We start from the raw sequence: 17,189 nt of genomic DNA, 5'->3' as shown, positions 1-17,189 counted from the left end.
ATGGGGGGGGTCGATAAAAGCATGCTGGATGTGGCGAGGGGGGTGAGGGAAGGGTTAGGGTGGGACACTCGACGGAGGGGATGATGGGGGGGGTCGATAAAAGCATGCTGGATGTGGCGAGGGGGGTGAGGGAAGGGTTAGGGTGGGACACTCGACGGAGGGGATGATGGGGGGGGTCGATAAAAGCATGCTGGATGTGGCGAGGGGGGTGAGGGAAGGGTTGGTTTCGCCTCCATCTTCCAGCGCACAGGCTAGTGGCCAGTTTCAAACACACGAAAGGACGAGCGTCCCGCAGCCCAGCTGCTACTGGAGCACCATGGGTGAATGGGAAGGGGCTGCCAGCGTAGCTGGGGGCAGGGTGCTGGAGAAAAGCCCCTGACCTGTCCTGGTCTGGGCCACGGGCTGTTCCTCCTCCTCGGTTTTCTGAGGGTCAGAGCTGTGGAGCAGGCCTGGTCCCTGCCGGAGGGGGGTGGCAGCCCTAGCAGAGCAGGGGCCTGCGGGCAGCACTGGGGCTACAGCCAGTCACCGGGGAGGCCAGCTGACCCGCACGCGAGGCCCTGCTGGTGGTGCTGGGCAGCGCCATGATCATCTGGATTCGCCGCAGGTGGCAGGAAAAGCCTGTTGCTGCCGGACCCATCGCTGGGCTGGGCTCAGCTTGTAGCCAGGGCGGCCCCAGGCAGGTTGGCTGGGCCCAAGGGGGGAGTGCTGCAGACAACGTGGGGCGGGGTGGGGGCAGAGCCTGTCCGGCCCGCTCCCTGTGCACAGGGCAGGGGCCCTCCCCACGGCTGGGGAACCGCTCCCGCATGGGGGCCACTGACCCACAGAAAAATCAAACAGCCACCCCGCCCCCACACGCCTCCTCCTCCCCCCCCCCCCGTGTCAGGAGAATCCCCCCCCCCCAGCCTAGTGGGGCCTGGGCCCCTTGCTTTGGGGAAAAAGCCTCTAGGCCACAGCAGCCCGAAGCACCATTCCTCCTCTCCCCCCCCCCCGCAGAGCCCATGAGGCTCCTCCCCCCACAGTGAGGAGTGGAGGGGCTGGGGGTGGTGCTCCAACCCCATGGGGGCAGGGGGGATAAGCCAAAACAACCCAGCCAAAAGCCCCCCCTCCCCACTACCTGCAGGGCAGTAGGCATTGGCCCCATCCTCCTGCCCCCCAACCAGGGGGAGGGGGCGCTGCTGGGCCAGACGCTGCCCTTACCTTAGAAAAACTAATTACCCTGCCATGAGGTGCCAGCCTCTCCCCCAACAGGCCCAGCCCTTTCCTACCGCCCCTCCCCCCGCCTGCACCCAGGGCCTGCCCGGGGCGCCCTGCCGCCCGCTGGGAGAGGCCAGGCCCACGGAGCAGTCATGAGGCCAGCAGCCCCGTCTGTCCAATTCATGTTTATTTCTGAGCGCCCGCAGCCCAGAGACGACGTCCACTAACTCCTGAGCAACGCTACCAGGCTCTGCCGCGAGCCCCTGGCCTGAAGCATCAAAATTGGGGGGGGGGGTGCCCCAAGCTTCCAGGACTTAAACTCTCTGCAGTGCACAGCTCAGGGCGAGGGGGGTGCAAACAGCAGGGGAGATGAGCGGGGCGGGGGCCATGCCTGTGCCTGGGGCTTCGTGTCCCCGGCCCCCCGGTTCTATGGGAGTCCCATGCACACAGTCTGCGCTCCTGGAACAGTCCCGCTGGCTCAGCTGGCCTCAGAGCTGGGAGTACAGGGAGTTGTCCAGCTCCGCCGGCAGCTTCGCGTGGTAGGGAGCAAGGCCCACACCAAAGTCTGCAAGAGAACACAAGGGCCCAGGGTCAGCATGAAGAAAGTTACCCCTCGCCCACCTCCCGCCACTGCCTGCCTGGCGGCTGTTTGGCTGCACTGGGGTTCGGGGCCGTGGCATCGCACATGGCTGCATGGGCCCAGCCGTTCAGGCAAGCACCTCCCCCAGCTGGTGACCAAGAACAGCTGCTTTGCAGAGGCCCAGGCTGACACCTGGTCGAGATGCCTTGTTGACTCTGAAGCCTACTGATGGCAAGTCTAACGCCACAGCCGTTTGGTAGAACCAGCCACTTGTGAGGGGAGCAGACACACCTCCCTCTTCCCCTTCCCCCGCACTTAGGCCAGGACACCCAGGCCAGGGGCCGGTTTCCCAGCCAGGTGGAGTTGGGGCAGCTCAGACCCGGGGGAACCAAAGAACATTAGGGCAGCTTCAGCCATCCCCCCCATCAGTTGGGGCAAGTTTTCCCACCCCTCCGCCGCCTGGCCGAACCCTCCCCAGCCCAAGCTCCTGGCTTCTCCAGCCCAGCGGGGGACGGGCCCGATGCTGGCAGGCTGGGACAGGGCTTCCCCAGCTGCAGGGCCCTGGGGCAGGCGGAGGAATCGCAGGAGGGGCCCCAGCTGAGCTCTGCCTGTGGCCCCCCCTCGGACACACCCATCTCTCCGTCCAGCCGGCTGGGCAGGGGCGGGTTCTTGTGCTGGTCCTCGATGTGCAGGGTGATCTCCTCCCGCGCGGCGCTGGAGAACGGGCACTGCATGCAGGTGTAGCGCCCCCGCGTGTGCTCCCACACGATGCGGCTGTTGGAGGAGTGGCCTGCAGCAGAGGGGAGGGGCAGAGCACGGGCGCTCACTCGCAAGTGCCCCGGGATCGCCCTCGTGCACGGTGGGCCCCGCCCCCAGGAGAGGCAGGCTCAGCTGGCGGCCGCGGGCCAGGAGAGCCAAGGCCCCGGCCAGCAGCATGGGCCACAGGACTCGGCTGCGCCCAGCCCTCCTCCAGACCAGCTGCGCCCCCTCCCCCCGCCATGGCTCTGTTTGGGCTCTCGAGCCGCTGTGCCTGGGGCAGGAGAGTCGGGGCTCCTGCCCCATCCCCGCTGCAGAATGGGGATGTAAAGGACTAGGCACCAGCATAGTCGACTGGTACCATCCCCCCCCTTGCTCCCTCCGATGGAGGCGGGGGCAGGGGAAAGAGAGAGCAGAGGAGGGTACTTAAAAGCAGCCGCGCCGGCCCAAGCCTGGGGGCAACTGGGGACGCCCCCGCTGGCGCCGGCTTTGAAGAGCAGGGGAGGCCCAGGGGGGCCCTCGTGCATTTCAAAGCGCAAGTGCCCACGTGGAGCCTGGCGGCAGCGGGACCGCCCCGGGCTCCAGGTCCCGCTGGTGCATTTCAAGGGCGGCGCGGGGCCGGGCCTGGCGCCTAGTCGATGGAACCGCCCCCGCCCTGCGACTGCGGAACGTGCGTGACTCCGCCAGGGAAATCCAGGCCTGCCGGGCACCGGAGCAGCCAGGTTCTGCGGGGCCAAGCCAGGCTGAGGCTGCTCTCAAGAGCAGCTGGTCCGGGCCGGCCCTGGGCAGCGCCAAGGGGCAAGAGCCAGCACCCCCCACGCCAGGCTGAGGGCAACAGCCCCAGCACAGCTTGGTAGAAAGAAGGCATCTGGCCTGCCTGCAGGCCGGGTGGGGGTGGGGAAAGGGGCTGCGGCAGGCCCACTGCACCCCCCCTTCCAGCAGCCTCCCCGCCCCGGGCTGCCAGCCCCCAGCCACTGCGCCCCCCCCCCCCAGCTCCAGATCCCCCTGTCCTGGCGTCAGCCTCCCTCTCGGCTCAAGGCAGCTCTGCATTACGCCCCTGCTCGAGGGGCTCAGCCGTCTCCCATCCACGGATCACACAGCGCTGAGCCTGCTTCGCTTGCAGGCCGGAGGCCAGTGGGCCCGTGGCTGCAGGTTAGAACAGCAAGGGGCCGAGGCCTCCCCCGCACTGTGGCTGTTTTGCCCCCTGGGTGGTGCCCTTGGCCCTGGCGGGCTGGCGTGGGGGTGGGGGGTCATGAGCCTCCCTCCCCTTTCCTGGGGTCCCCAGCTGCCGCGGCACCCAGGGACCAGAAGGCAGCCCGCAGCCGAGGGGGTCGGACTAACCTGGAGTCACACCTGAGCCAAAGCGGGGGGGGCGTGGGCCGACACACACACCTGCGAAGGGAATCGGGGGCGAGACGAGCATTAGGCCTTGCCTCCCTTGGCAGGGGGAGGCAGCCGAGAGGACCTGGCTCGGTGTCCAGTGGCGGCTGCCCCTGGCGGGTCCCCATGCAGGGCCCGGGGCTGCAGGGAGGGGAGCTGAAGGGGCAGCTCTTTAGCACAAGGAGGGAGCTAAGGGACACTCCCCGGTGCCCCCACCGGCGGCAGGTTTGCCAGGGCAGTAGCTGGGCACCGGGCACTAGGGCGCCTCCCGCCGCCAAGGGCCGTCGGGGAAAGGGACCAGGCCCAGCGGCCACAGGCAGTGGCAGGGAGGTGTCGCGGCTCCGTGCACAAAGCGAGGCAGGTTTGCGTTGGTGGAGTCAGCGGAGGATTCGGACCCACCCGCCCCAGCCGCAGCAAATGGGACCCGGCCGCAGGCCCTCCGCCGGGCGCGCCTCCGGTCTCAAGCTGGTCGGCTGGGGCAGGATGTTGGCACGAGGGGAGGAGACGTGGCCGCCGCCGGGACCCCCCCCGCCCCACAGAGCCTGGGACAGAGGAAGCCTGAGCGCGCAAGCACAGGGGTCTCTGCTTCCCGGCCGGCAGGGGAGGGCAGGCCCGCGTCCGGAGCCGCCTCCTCAGCCCCCGGGGTCCCGCCGCAGCGGCCTGGAGGAGGTTGGCTGCAGCCCAGGGCGAGTTCCCTGCCGGCGCCGGGGTCTCACCTTGGCTTTTCTTCCACACGGCGTTGGAGCCGGCGGGGCCTTGGCTGGGCAGGTAGGGCCGGAGGCGCTGCTGAACCGACGCCGGAGGGAAGCTGTAGGGGGAGGGGTGCACGTAGGGCAGGAAAGGGCCCGGCCCCGTGGCGGGAGGCTGGCCCGAGAACCGGGTGAGGGAGGACGGCCCGAAGAGCGAGGGCTCCAGCAGCGGGAACGGGTGGGAGGCCGGGGACACCAGAGGCAAGGGCTCCAGGGAGCTGTGGAGGCCGGGGAGGCTCGCGGGGAGCGAGGCCGTGTCCATGCTGGGGGGGATGGCTTCTTTCTCCATGTGCCGGATGACGCTCTGGAGCTTGGGCAGCCCCTCCAGCAGCTTGGCCGGGGGGGCCTTCTCCAGGCCGGAGGTAGCGGGCGGGGGGGGCTTCTCGGCTCTCTGCGCCGGGGAGGGGCTGCGGGCGCTGTCGGAGCAGACGTGCAGGTGTTTGAAGAGGGAGCGGTGGGTCCGGAAGCGCAGCAGGCAGTTCTCACACCTAGGGCGCGACAGGAAAGCGCAGGTCTGCAACGGCCCGGCCCCCTGGCAGGCCAGGGAACCCCCTGGGGTCGAGAGAGCAGCCACCCCGGGCACACGGCAGGAGCAGAGATGTGGGCCAAACCCACCGGATGCGCAAGAACGGCCATGCTGGGTCCATCCAGCCCGGTGTCCTGGCTGCCGACAGCAGCCAGTGCCAGGAGCCCCAGAGGGAGTGAACAGAACCGGGAACCATCCAGGGATCCCTCCCCTGTCGCCCATTCCCAGCCTCTGGCAAACAGAGGCCAGGGACCCCTCCCTGCCCAGCTTGGCTAATAGCCATTGATGGGCCTAATGCCCATGAATTTATCTAGCTCTGAGCCCCGTTAAAAGTTCCTGGTCTTCACAACATCCTCTGGCAAGGAGTTCCACAGGTTGACTGCGCATTGCATGAAGAAAAACTTCCTTTTGTTTGTTTTAAACCTGCTACCTGTTAACTTCATGTGGGGACCCCTAATTCTTATGTTATGGGAACAAGTAAATAACTTTTCCTTATTCACTTTTTCCACACCACTCATGATTTTACAGACCTGTCCTATGCTCCCCTAGTCTCCTCTTTTCTAAGCTGAAAAGTCCAAGTCTTTTTAGTGATAGAAATGTAGCCGTGTTAGTCTGGTGTAGCTGAAACAAAAGACAGGACTAGGTAGCACTTTAAAGACTAACAAGATGGTTTATTAGATGATGAGCTTTCGTGGGCCAAATTTTCTTCCACATATTGATCTGAGGAAGTGGGTCTGGCCCACGAAAGCTCCTCACCTAATAAACCAGCTTGTTAGTCTTTAAAGTGCTGCATCGTCCTGGATTTTGTTTCAAGTCTTTTTAATCTCTCTTCACACGGGACCCGTCCAAACCTCGAATCATTTGTGTCGCTCAGAACCTGTCCCAACGCCCGGATCCCTGTCCTGAGAGGAGGCGCCATGTCTGCGCGCGGGAATCGAGGTGGGCGTCCCGTGGGCTCAGAGGCAGTGAGAGCTTCTCTATCCCTCCTCGAGGGCTGAGCCGTTTTCCCACCCGGCCCTTCCTGCCCCCAACCCAGAGTCAGAGCTGGGGCCAGGGCCCATGTGCCCCTCCTCCCCCGGCGTGGCCAGCGGCACGTCAGCCCTTTTGCTTGGCACACGCCAGGGACCAGAGGGGACTGTGGGGGAGGGGAAGGGGCCTCAGTCCTGTAGCCCCAGGGGACTTACTTGAAGTAGCGGTTCGGCTTGTAGTGCACCTTCATGTGGGCCACCAGGTCCTGCATGCTGGGGAAGGTCTCCGGGCAGCCCTGCGTGGGGCAGTGGAATATTTTACCTGGCAGGGGAGGGGCAGAGGGTCTGTGAGTCGCCCAGAGTCCGGCCCCCCTCGACACACGGCCCGTCTCCTCGCCATTCGCCCGCGCAGGGGCCGGTTACCGCATGGGCCACCCCCGAGCGCCACCGGACACTGCCAGCGCGGCGGCTCGGCTGGGACGGGCTAATGAGGGGCCGGGGGGGGGGGAATCCCGGTTCAGCCGTTAACTAAAGGTTCAGTTTGACTGGGTAACCGATTAAGCGGGAGCCCAGCAGGGACTGCTCCAGCAAACCCCCAGCCCCCCCCTTCCCCCCCAGCCGCGCACAAGGGGCTGCTATCCCCATGCCCCGTGAGGGGGCAGCGCCTGTTGAGGAGGATGCTTGCGGGGTGACCGGGTAACCCTTCCCATCCCTCCTTGGGGCAGAACCCGCTGGAGGGGCAGGGGGTCAATTAGCGCCCGACGGCCACGGGGCAGAGCCGACCTGGCGCCGAGCAGGCAGCCGAATTGCTCCGGGCCACACCGGGGAGCAGGGCTGAGCATCTGGGACCAGGGAGCCGAGACCGGGGACCCCCGGCCAGGTCAGTCGGCCCCGTCTGGGGCGGGGATCAGAGACACAGACACCCCCCCCACAGCGCCGAGCTCCCACTCCCAGGTACGGCCACGGAAAGGGCAGCCTACGCTTCCACACTTCTGGTCCTTCCGGAAGGTGCTGAGCCCGGAAGGGGCCGAGCCCACGGAAACCCGGCCTGCATACCTCGCCGGTCGCCCCCCACTCCAGCAACCCCCCCCACTTCCCCGGCATCACCACGCCCGCCAAGCGGCCCCGAATGGATCGGCTTGTGGACGACTGAGCCCACCCAAGTAGCAGCCCCACAGGGCGTGTCGGCTTCAGAGAAGCTCTGGGAAGGGCTAACGAGCCCTCCTCGTCTGGGACCGCCCCGCCCCCGCCCCAGGCCTTACCCTCCAGGGACTGCGTGGGTCGGTAGTGGACTCGCATGTGGTCCATCAGCTCCTGCATGCTGCGGAAGGCCAGCTTGCAGCCGTAGCTGGAGCACGGGTAGTGCTTCCCTGGAAGGAGAGCGCCCCGGGTCATTGCTCTCCCAAGCCCAGCAACCGCCCCCCAATGGCTCATCGTGGCTGGGGAGCTCTGCCAAGACGAGCAGCCAACGGGGCCGGCCCGCTCCACGGCCGGGGGCTTCTGCGCGGTCCCTGAGGAGACCCACCGAGCTCCTGCCATGCAGCCTCCCGTGCCCATCCCCCCCCCGCCAGCTCCGCTCCAAGCAGAGACCCGGGTGCAGAGCCTCAGTGCTCCCTTAGAAACAGCCCCTCACGGCCCCCCCCAGCTGCTGTCTCACTCCGGAGGGCAAGGGGAAGCAGCGGGTACCCCCAGGGGCAGGCAGGGCTCACAGGGGACAGTTTGCAAGAGTTCAGCTAGCCCAGGGCGCAGTACGGGAATCTGGCCTAAACCTGGACCCCCTATTCCTCCCCCCTTCTCTAGCTTAGCCCCTACAACAAACTAGGAAGAATCTGAGGCAAGATTCCAATTTTTCCATCCATGTGCGGAATAATCGTTGTTCTGTGCACCGAAGCATGTGCACCACCAGCAGAAATGCACCCCGCTGGCTGTGGGTGCTCTGCCAATCTCCCCAGGGTGGCTGCCCAAGCACTCAGCTTACACGGACCATTGATCCCAGGTTAACGTTTATGGGACAAGTTCGAACCTCGGTACAGAAAACAAAGGGAGGGCCGTGCGCTGAGCTGTACCCGCTGCTGGGACCACAGCTCCCCCGGCCGGCAGGGATGCCACGCACAGCTCCGCCCTGCAGCTCACCTGGGAGGGGTCGGCGCTTTGGGAGCCGCAGGTCCTGCGCTTGAGCCCCGCTGCCTCCGCTTCCTGCAGCTGGGTCATTGTGGCCTGCTGGAGGGAGCCAGGGTTAGCCCCGGAGCCCGGCCTCGGGAGCCCAGCTCGCCCGGAGCCCCGCCTCGGGAGCCCAGCTCGCCCGCAGCCCCGCCTCGGGAGCCCAGCTCGCCCGCAGCCCCGCCTCGGGAGCCCAGCTCGCCCGCAGCCCCGCCTCGGGAGCCCAGCTCGCCCGCAGCCCCGCCTCGGGAGCCCAGCTCGCCCGCAGCCCCGCCTCGGGAGCCCAGCTCGCCCGCAGCCCCGCCTCGGGAGCCCAGCTCGCCCGGAGCCTGTGCTTGGGTTTTACTGGAAGCGCCCGAGTGTGGCGCCCCAGCCCGTGCAGCGGATGCAGGCCAGGCCCCACCAGCTGCTCCAAGGCACCAGGCCTTCAACTTGCCCCCTTTGCAGGGGCTCAGCAGCTCCGTCTGCTCCCGAGCGAGGGCAGGACCAGAACGCCCCGCACGGGCGCCTGCAGGCCCGGGATGACTTGGCGTACGGGCTGAGTCCCAGCTTTGACAGCCCGCATGCTTCTCCCTGGCCCCAAACCCAGGTGAGAACCTGGCTCTTCCCCCCGCCGCAGACCGGCCGCAGGGGTCTGGGCGGGGGCAGGGTAAAGCCAGGGCTGCCATGCCCAGCGGGGAAGCGTTTCTTCTCCTGCGTGGTGGTGCCAGAGGAGACGCCAGAGGGAATCTGCCCGGCCCCAGCAGTCGCCCCCCTGCCCCTGTGAGCCTGCAGGGCCGGAGGAAGATTTCGGGGCTGGAGGGAGGCTCTGCGGAACGGGCAGAGGGACCTACACAGGTGGGCTCTCCACCACCCTGGCTGCCCCCAAGACGCCCCGCAGGGGGCTCCGCCCGCGGCGCGAGGGCCCACGTTGGACACCGCCTGCAGCAAGCCGGGCAGGGCAGACACAGGCCAGCGCTTCGCCGCTTGGCTCCCGGGAGCGGCAGGGCTCCGCAGCCGGCCACACACGTCTCTTCCCTCCCTTCCTGGCCTGACAACCTGCCCCAACCGCCCCCTCCCCCGCCGGCACTTACCCCCGGGCAGCGCCGCCTCTGGCTCCGTCTTCAGGGCTTTGCTGCGCACAGGGCCGGGCGAGGCGCGGAGCTCGTGGAGAGTGGGGGCCGGGGTGCCGCGGGCAGGGCCCGGCGAGGGGCTCATCTCCTGGTGATGCTAAACCGGGCACACGGGGACAGTCAGCTGGGCACAGAGGGGCAAGGCCAACACCTCCCCTCCCCGGCAGCCTGAGACTCCAGCAGGGCCCAGAGATGGGCAGGGAAAAGGCTCTGCCCCTGCCCCCAGGCCAGCCGCCCCCCCGCCCGCCGAAGCCCGCTGCTCAGCCCCCCCACGGGAAGAGCTGCTGGGCCAGCAGGGACCCGGCACACACATGGGCTCTGGGGCTCTGAGGACATGAGAAGACCCCAACAGGGAGGGGAGAGGCTCAGGGGGGAATAGCCCCGGTGCACCAGCATTCTGCTGTCCCTCAGCCCCCCACTCTGCCCCTGGCAACCCTCCCCCACTTCAGCAGGCCCCCAGGGCGTAGCAGGTTCATTAACCTCCGTGGCCCTGCCACTGCCCAAGCACCGGATCCCGCCTGGGGCGGCTGTGCCCCCTTCCCGGATGGAACGGAGCATCGGACGGTCCGGGGGAGGCCGGAGCTGAACGCGCCTCGCAGCGGGGCAGCGTACGCAGGGTAAAGGAGGCCAGAACTCCCTCTGCCGCCTCCACGGGGGCTCTGCTGCCTCGGCAAAGCCAGGGACGCCAAATCCCTCCCCGCACTTGCGGGTTAACACGGGACTCGCACGCAGCCCCTGCCGCCCGGGGGACTTCTCAGTGGCAGAGGGACAGAGGAAGAACCCGGGCAGGGACACGGCTTGCCGCACGCAGCAGCTCAAGGCATCGTGCAGGAAATGCTTCCAGGTTAGCACTCAGTGCTAGGGCCCCTCCTGTTCACCGCTTGCCGGGTTGAACTTTGGCAGGGCTGGGGCTCAGGAACACATGGATCCGAGGGGGACTGTGTAACCCCCTGGCTAGGAGCCGGTGCCTTCTGTCAAAGCATCACCCTCGTTTTGCAGATGGGGAAACTGAGGCACGGGACGGCAAAAGGGACTTGCTTTCTTGGCCAGTATCAGCAAAATTCTACGCTACCTGCCCGGCCTGCGCTTTTAAAGCCAGACCTCCCTGGGCTTCTTGTCTAGATGATTTTGCTGCCTCTTTCCTGTGGGATTTTAGCACGGGGCTCATTCTCTGAGCAGTCATCCGCCTGCACAAGGAGGCAGCTGCACTTTTACTATTCCTCCTCACAGAGCAGGAAGGGAAGGCTGGGAGGATGTGGGGGGGGAGGATGGACACACGGGTGGAGTGTGACGGGGGGGCACATGCAGTCGGTAGCGATGGCTATTTGGGACCCACCCGGGATCTAGAGAGCCCAGGAGCTAAGGCACCTACAACGCTTGCCTGAGAAGTGGTACTGGGGACAAAGGGAGGGGGGTTACAGCAGTCTGGTCATGCTGGTGGCAGCAGTGGGATGCCCTAGTGGTAGGAGGAAGGCCTCTCATTGGCTAGTTTGGCCAGCAGTAGCTGGGATGCAGGGACCAGAGGGCCTCTCAGAAGTGACTCTGCCCCATTCCAATGGTTTCCTCCAATCCCAAAGAGGGGAACAGACAGGGCACCTCACGGGCGCATCCTTCAAGTGGTCCCTGGACCAAACCATGGTCAGCTCGGGGAGGGGGGGGCTCTGCCGCTCCACCCCCAAGGGATCAGAACTCCCCCCGAGGGCTGGAAATTCCATACTCTTTAAATTCTTTGGTTAGGGTCCCCCCCGCCTCCAAGCTGCTGAAAATCTTTTCTAGCTTTGTTCAAACCGCCCCCCCCCCCCCGTCTCGAGAGATGGTTGCTTCCCACCCGAGAGCTTTCCAGCCCATCTCCTTCTTTGGAAAAGGTGAATCGAGAGTCGTGCGAGGTACCAATAGCTCCAGCATCGGCTCGTGGGTCTGTGCACTTGCTCTGGTCAGTTTCTGTGGAAACTCCACACCCCCTCCCCCGGTAAGGTCTCTGCAGGGGTAATTTTTTAACACAAAAGCGAGGCAGGCACCACCCATAATGGGAAACAACCCAGGCACAAAATCCCTGGGTGCAAACATTCAAATGGCCTTCCAGATGTCGAAACAAATTCAACTGCTGCATCACGGACACGTCTTCCGGAGAGCCGGCCATTCACCCCGGCCCACCCGGCCCGCCGCGGACAGCCCCGAAGGCGCCTTTGGCTCCGTCACACACACACACACACACACACACACACACCCACACACACACACACACACACCAACAAGCGCCTCTGCCTAAAGGAATCCCAAGGGGGCAGAGAAGCTCGCTGAGGGATCTGCGGAGAGACGAGGAACCCCCTCTCCCCCAGCCCCATCAGTCACCTGAGTGCACGGCCGCCCCCCACTCCCCCGACCCCATCAGTCACCTGAGTGCACGGCCGCCCCCCTCTCCCCCGACCCCATCAGTCACCTGAGTGCACGGCCGCCCCCCTCTCCCCCGACCCCATCGGTCACCTGAGTGCACGGCCGCCCCCCTCTCCCCCGACCCCATCAGTCACCTGAGTGTGCCCGGCCGCCCCCCTCTCCTCCGACTCCATCAGTCACCTGAGTGCACGGCCGCCCCCCTCTGCCCCGCCCTCCCAGCGCCAAGGGCTAAACGAGCACTTTGAGTTCTGATCTAAACCCCACCGACAGGCAAGGCCTGTGCGGATGGACCCCGAAGGGCAGCGCCTGCCCCAGAGTTTACAGTGTAAGAGACAAGCCAAAGCAAGCAGTGGAGCAAACCGGGGCAGAGGGCCGGACAACATCTAGGGTGCTGGAAGGGCTCTGCCCATGCTGGGCTAGTATGAACTAGAGACGGGAACGGGTAACTGGTGACCTGGGAAACAGCCCCCTGCCTGCGGCCTGCCACGGGTGGGGGGCTGCTCCAGCCCCTCGGCTAGCGCCTGGGAGCCGGCAGCCAGCCCTGGGGCGGGGGCTGGGAGCGGGAGCCCCGCAGGCTGGCACAGAGGGATCAGTGAACTTGGGCACCGTGGGCAGGGCCGGTCTACGGCAAACGGGCTCCCGAGGAACAAGGAACGGGCCCCGTCGAAGCCGGACAAGCGAGCCGAAGCCGGAACGAAAGGTTTTGCCTGTTTTCAATGGGAGCGCACGAATGGCCCAGCCGGCTGGCGCAGTGCGCAGAGCGAACAGCCAGCTCCGGCGTGGGGCTGGAGGAGGGGGGCGCCCATCCCGCCGCCCGCCCCGGGGGAGCCGGAGCGAGGGCCATGAAGGCTTCGCCGGTTACCTGTTCACACCCTTCTACCCCCTGAGCAGCCCCCTAACCGGGGTAAGTGGTATCCAGGAGTGGTGCCCCGCTCACAGCCAGCTGCAGGGGAGGGCTGCTCCAGGCCTGCCAGGCCCCAGCGCAGGGCCGGGAGCCACCCTCCTTCCCCGCCCCCCCCAGCCGCAGGCAGGGGTTGCCCCAGTCGCCCCCCAGGCCAATGGAAGGGGAGCGCACAGCCCGGCTCCTAGACCCGCGCTCCAGTCTGGACCCCAGGCCCGTCTGCAGAGGATCCCTGGGGAGGGGCCGGTGAGCAAAGCCGGGAGCGTGGGTAGAAAAACCAAACCACAATGGGGGGGGGGGGGGGGGGGAGGCAGCGAATTCGGCCCAGATTTTCCCAGATTCCCCGGCTGATTTATTGCACCTGGGCCAGACTTCGCCACGGCAGTGCCACTAGTTGCTATGGCAACAACTACGGAGCCTCCTTTCTGGGCTTCCATCTCCGGCAAGGCAGGCGCCTCGTGGCCGGCCGACGGGAGGGGGAGAGCCCCGTTCCCAGCACGGCCCACGCCCGGTCCAGGAAGGACGCGGCAGCCGGGGATTTTGAACTGGGCGATTCGCCACAGCCTGGCTCCTCCCCTCGGGCGCCCCCCCAGCGGGACACGGCGTTCTGCGAGCCAGGGCCCCATCTCCCATGGGGCTTAGCCCCAATTCCAGCACAGAACCTGGCCCCTGCTCTCTGTGGCTCGGCCTGATCAGAACAGGACCTTGGCCTGGAGAATCGGGGCCAGAACGCCTGGGTACAGGTCTGCCCTCCAAACCGGACTCCTCCCGCACGGCAACCAGAGTGCGAGCGCGGCTCGGGGAGGCCAGAGCAAGCGCTGGTGAGAAGAGCAGTGCAGACGCGGCAGCGCAGGCTTCAGTGGCCAGGTTGGTCCTTCCCTTCATTGGCCCTTCCCCCCCATCCCCTTCATTGGCCCTTCCCCCACTCCCCCATCGCATGGAGCGGCAGGCCCAACCTTCCCGCTGTGGACACTAAACCTTCCACAACCCTAGGACACGCTCGCTTTGCTAGCCCGCCTCTCGGAAGCTGGTGCCGCTGAATCGTTGCCGCAACGTCTCGTGCGACTAGGGCAGGTACCCATGTGGCAACAGTGCCACGCGATTCAGCATCCCTGCCCCACAAGCCACTTTGCAAAACCAAGCAGAATCCTTGTGCACCAATTCACCATTTCCCCAAGAGACTCTCACTAGTGAACTCAGACACTAGTGCCTGCAGGAGGCAGAGGCAGCTAAAACACGGCCCTTTACCAAATCTAGACATTAGCCAGGGAGGGGTTTGCAGCAACCACGCAGCCCCCACTAGGAGAGAAGTCACCATTGCCACGTCTGTTAACTGCCCTGGCCTCAGCTCCACAGTGCAAACACGAGGGCTCGTGCACACCAATTAACATGAGAGACATTCCTCAGTCCACAGCAAGAGGATAAATGGAACAAATAATCCTATTTGGGAATCTGTACCAGGCTCTGCAGCCAGAGGCTCAATACAATCCCTGAAACACTTATTGTCACACGCAGCGCTAAGAGACAAAGGGTTTGGAGTCAGGGACTCGCGAGAAGGGGGCTGGAAGCGCAGGAAATAAATGCTATGACAGCAGAATGGCTTTTTTCACTGATGGTTTTGCTGAGCTTTCAGCCCACAGCCCCGGCTGTTGCTCGCTTAGTGTTTCCTGCTCAATCTGGAAAGCATAAATTTGTCACAGTTAAGCCTTCTCCTTTCTTGCTGTAGGAAAGCAGACCAGGGATCACAGGTCAATTACGGACATGTTCAATAAAAATCACTGTGTTGAAAGAACATGATGCCAGAGCTTAAAACGCCCGGAAGTTGAAATAATTCAGATTTCTCTTCCCAACTTTCCTTGACTCACTACTCTCACACCTCCTCCCTCCCCCTCACGCTCCCCCCGTCGGGTTATCGCACAGGGCTGACCATGAACGGCAACGCCATCATCAGCGGCTTGTAATGGATCCAGAGGACTGCGTTTGGTTTTTCCTTATTTGCAATGTTAATATTTCAGCCTTACACGTAGCTTGCTTGCTCTCACTGATGAAAATAGCGGCTTTGCTTCCCCCTGCACCCAGCAGCGATCACACTGGGGTGTTAATCTCAAGATCTATTCACCGGAATAAATGCAGCTGTGCTAATGGACGATAGCACGTCCCCTGCTCTTAATTATTTGCAGAGATGGCAGGATCCCTGAATTTATTATGCTTTCACCAGGTCTGGGTCGGCTTTTCAAGGCTCAAGTGAAGCGACTTGCCCCTAAGCAACCTGTTTAATAGTCTTGAAAATGTTTTATCGTAGCTCATTGAGGCCAGATCTGCACTATAGTGGCGCAGCTTCCTACACAGACGGAAAAGGGTTTCCCCAGGTTCTCCCATTCATCTTGATGGGTCTGCGCCAAGGCTTCGGCCACCTACTTACAGCACCCAGGGTGCAACATTTGCCACAGCTCTGAGTGACGCAGCTGCGCGGGTCTAATGTTCAAGTGCAGACCAGGCCTTAGCTTGGAACCTTTCAGCTTTAATCTCAGCCTGCCCACACAGCTGGTCACGCAAGTCCAAGCACCCAGGCGTCAGGAAACAGAAGAGACGCTATGATCTGCCCTCACCAGTAAAACTAGCTCTCCCAAGAGCCTCTCTCGCCTTCCCTGTGTGTGACCGTGTGTGGGCACCACTCCTCAGGGGCTGTTCTACAAACTGATCTGCAGGGGAAGCCTCCTTCCACCGCCCAGCTGAAGTGATATCACTGGCAGGACCTTCCTGCACATCTGTATGGCACCATGCACGCTTCTGACAGCAAGAGGGGGCGAGGGGGAGAAATTGGGGCTTAAACCCCAATTTGACCAGCAAACAACCACCAGCAGCCAAACCCCCGAACCGGCGCAATGCCCAACAAGTCACCCATTGCCACTGTGGGCGAGCCATGCCGGACAGCTGCCTCGAGCGCTGGGTGCAGCCTGTGAATAACTGTAGCAAGCAACTCTTTGCTACCAAGGAAGCCGGGGCAGGCAGGCGGGGGACACGGAGCCAGCTAATGTGGGGGGGGGGGACGGGGGACGGACTAAGGTCTCCAGGAGGAGGGGGAGGGGCGGGGAACTTTACAAAGCAAGTTAAAAACAAGGGGAAGAAAAAACTCAAAATGAAACAAGCCTGGTAAGAGGGAAGGGCCACGTGACGGGGGGGGGGGTGCAGCGGAGTGGGCCGAGCCAGGTGAAGTCCCATTAGCCACCCTAGATGCTAAGGAGCATCCTTAAGGCGGGGGGGGGGGGGTGAATGACTGCCCCCCCCCCGGGGCTCCCCTCTCCCACATGCAAGGCGGGGTCCAGCCTCCTCCACCCCGAGGAAGCGCAGCCACAATCCCCCCCCCCCCCCCACTGACATTTTGCAAAGCCCCGATGCGGTGGGTGTCGGGGGGGGGCACGCACTGGCCCCGCCCCCTTCGGGCCCCCCCGCCCCGGGCGCTGGCTTAGTCCGTGCCCCCCGGCCGGGCTCTTACCATGTCTCCGCGGGTCCCGATCGCCCGGCGCCGCAGCCACACACCGAACGGCGCAGCGGCTACATTGTAGCCATTTTCTGCGAAGCAGCTGTCGCGAGAGCGAGGGGGAGGGGCGGGGCGGGGTTTGGCGGGGTGGGGGGCAGGGACCTCCCGGGACAGAGCTGCCCGGACTCCAGTGCCGGCCCAAGGCCCCCCCCCCCCGTCACACGATCGGGCCTCTGCTCCCCCTGCTTCGGCGTTGCCCCTTTGGGCTGTGGCTGCCTTAGCCCGCAGCGGGGGATCCCTGCCCCCTTCCTGCCCCACAGATCTGCCCGCCCCCGGCTGTGTTGGGGGCAATGCGGGCAGAGGAGCCAGAGGCAGGAAATGGCTCCAGCCTCCTGCCCTTTGGGGCCTGTGTCTGGCGGGCCTGGCCCAGCACCGCGACCGGCCGCCCTGAGCCCCCTGCCCCCGAGCGGGGTGAGTTCGGGGCCATTCCCCCCCCTTGCCTCGGGCCCCTCTGAAAAGCCCCGGCAGGCTCAGTAAGCCCGTGCCAGGTTGGCTGCTCCTAGCTGTTCGCATTGCACCTGCCACGGCCCGGCCCGATCCCGCACGAAACCTGCCCCTGCCCCTGCCCCAAAGGCCCTCGCGGGCCCGGAAAAGGAGACTGAGGGCCTCACGCTTGCTGAGCCAACGCTGGGCAGTGGGGGCCTCCCTCGGCCTCCCCCGCTCCGCGAACGCTGAATTCTACGGCAAACCCGGTACCTCGGAGAGCTGGAAGATGGTCACGGGGCCCCCAACCCATGTGACCCTCAGACCTGGGTCATCTACTAGGTCAGGGGCCTCAGACTCACTTGACCTTAGGGCCAGTGCCACCCCAAATCCTCCTGGGGGTCAGTGGCACCCCCTTTGGCCGAGCTCCGGGAGGGAGGGGTCTCCACGCCATCCTCCTCTCCCCTCGTGTCTCCGGGTGCTGCCTGCCTGCCGCTGTTCCCCC

At 65.1% G+C, this 17,189-nt stretch overlaps 1 protein-coding gene across 3 annotated transcripts; it reads right to left on the bottom strand.

Moving 5' to 3' along the window:
- Nucleotides 1-1,363: 1,363 nt before the first annotated feature.
- ZNF414 (zinc finger protein 414) lies at nucleotides 1,364-16,363 on the bottom strand. Of its 3 annotated transcripts, none has more exons than XM_075903170.2 (9): nucleotides 16,217-16,363; nucleotides 9,387-9,522; nucleotides 8,287-8,373; nucleotides 7,416-7,523; nucleotides 6,370-6,475; nucleotides 4,627-5,147; nucleotides 3,872-3,922; nucleotides 2,406-2,564; nucleotides 1,364-1,759 (listed from the first exon to the last, which is right to left on the bottom strand). In XM_075903170.2, the coding sequence occupies exons 1-9, from the start codon at nucleotides 16,217-16,219 to the stop codon at nucleotides 1,683-1,685; spliced, it is 1,248 nt and encodes a 415-aa protein (XP_075759285.1). In that variant the 5' UTR covers nucleotides 16,220-16,363; the 3' UTR covers nucleotides 1,364-1,682. The 3 variants fall into 3 exon arrangements, with proteins under 3 accessions (XP_075759285.1, XP_089631085.1, XP_089631086.1); XM_089774959.1 differs by having other exon boundaries at nucleotides 8,287-8,370; XM_089774960.1 differs by lacking the exon at nucleotides 3,872-3,922.
- Nucleotides 16,364-17,189: the final 826 nt, after the last annotated feature.

The sequence above is a fragment of the Pelodiscus sinensis genome, chromosome 32 (assembly GCF_052426305.1).
Source record: "Pelodiscus sinensis isolate ZL-2025 chromosome 32, ASM5242630v1, whole genome shotgun sequence".
Lineage (NCBI taxonomy): Eukaryota > Metazoa > Chordata > Testudines > Trionychidae > Pelodiscus > Pelodiscus sinensis.
Note: the sequence above shows the minus strand (reverse complement) of the source record. Positions and strands in the feature narration are given on the sequence as shown.

Excerpts from the sequence above, each read along its gene's own strand:
- ZNF414 (XM_075903170.2), bottom strand. Across the intron at positions 7,524-8,286 it reads AAAGCGCCGACCCCTCCCAG|GGAAGCACTACCCGTGCTCC; the intron begins GTGAGCTGCAGG and ends CTCTCCTTCCAG. Across the intron at positions 5,148-6,369 it reads AAGCCGAACCGCTACTTCAA|GTGTGAGAACTGCCTGCTGC; the intron begins GTAAGTCCCCTG and ends GTCGCGCCCTAG.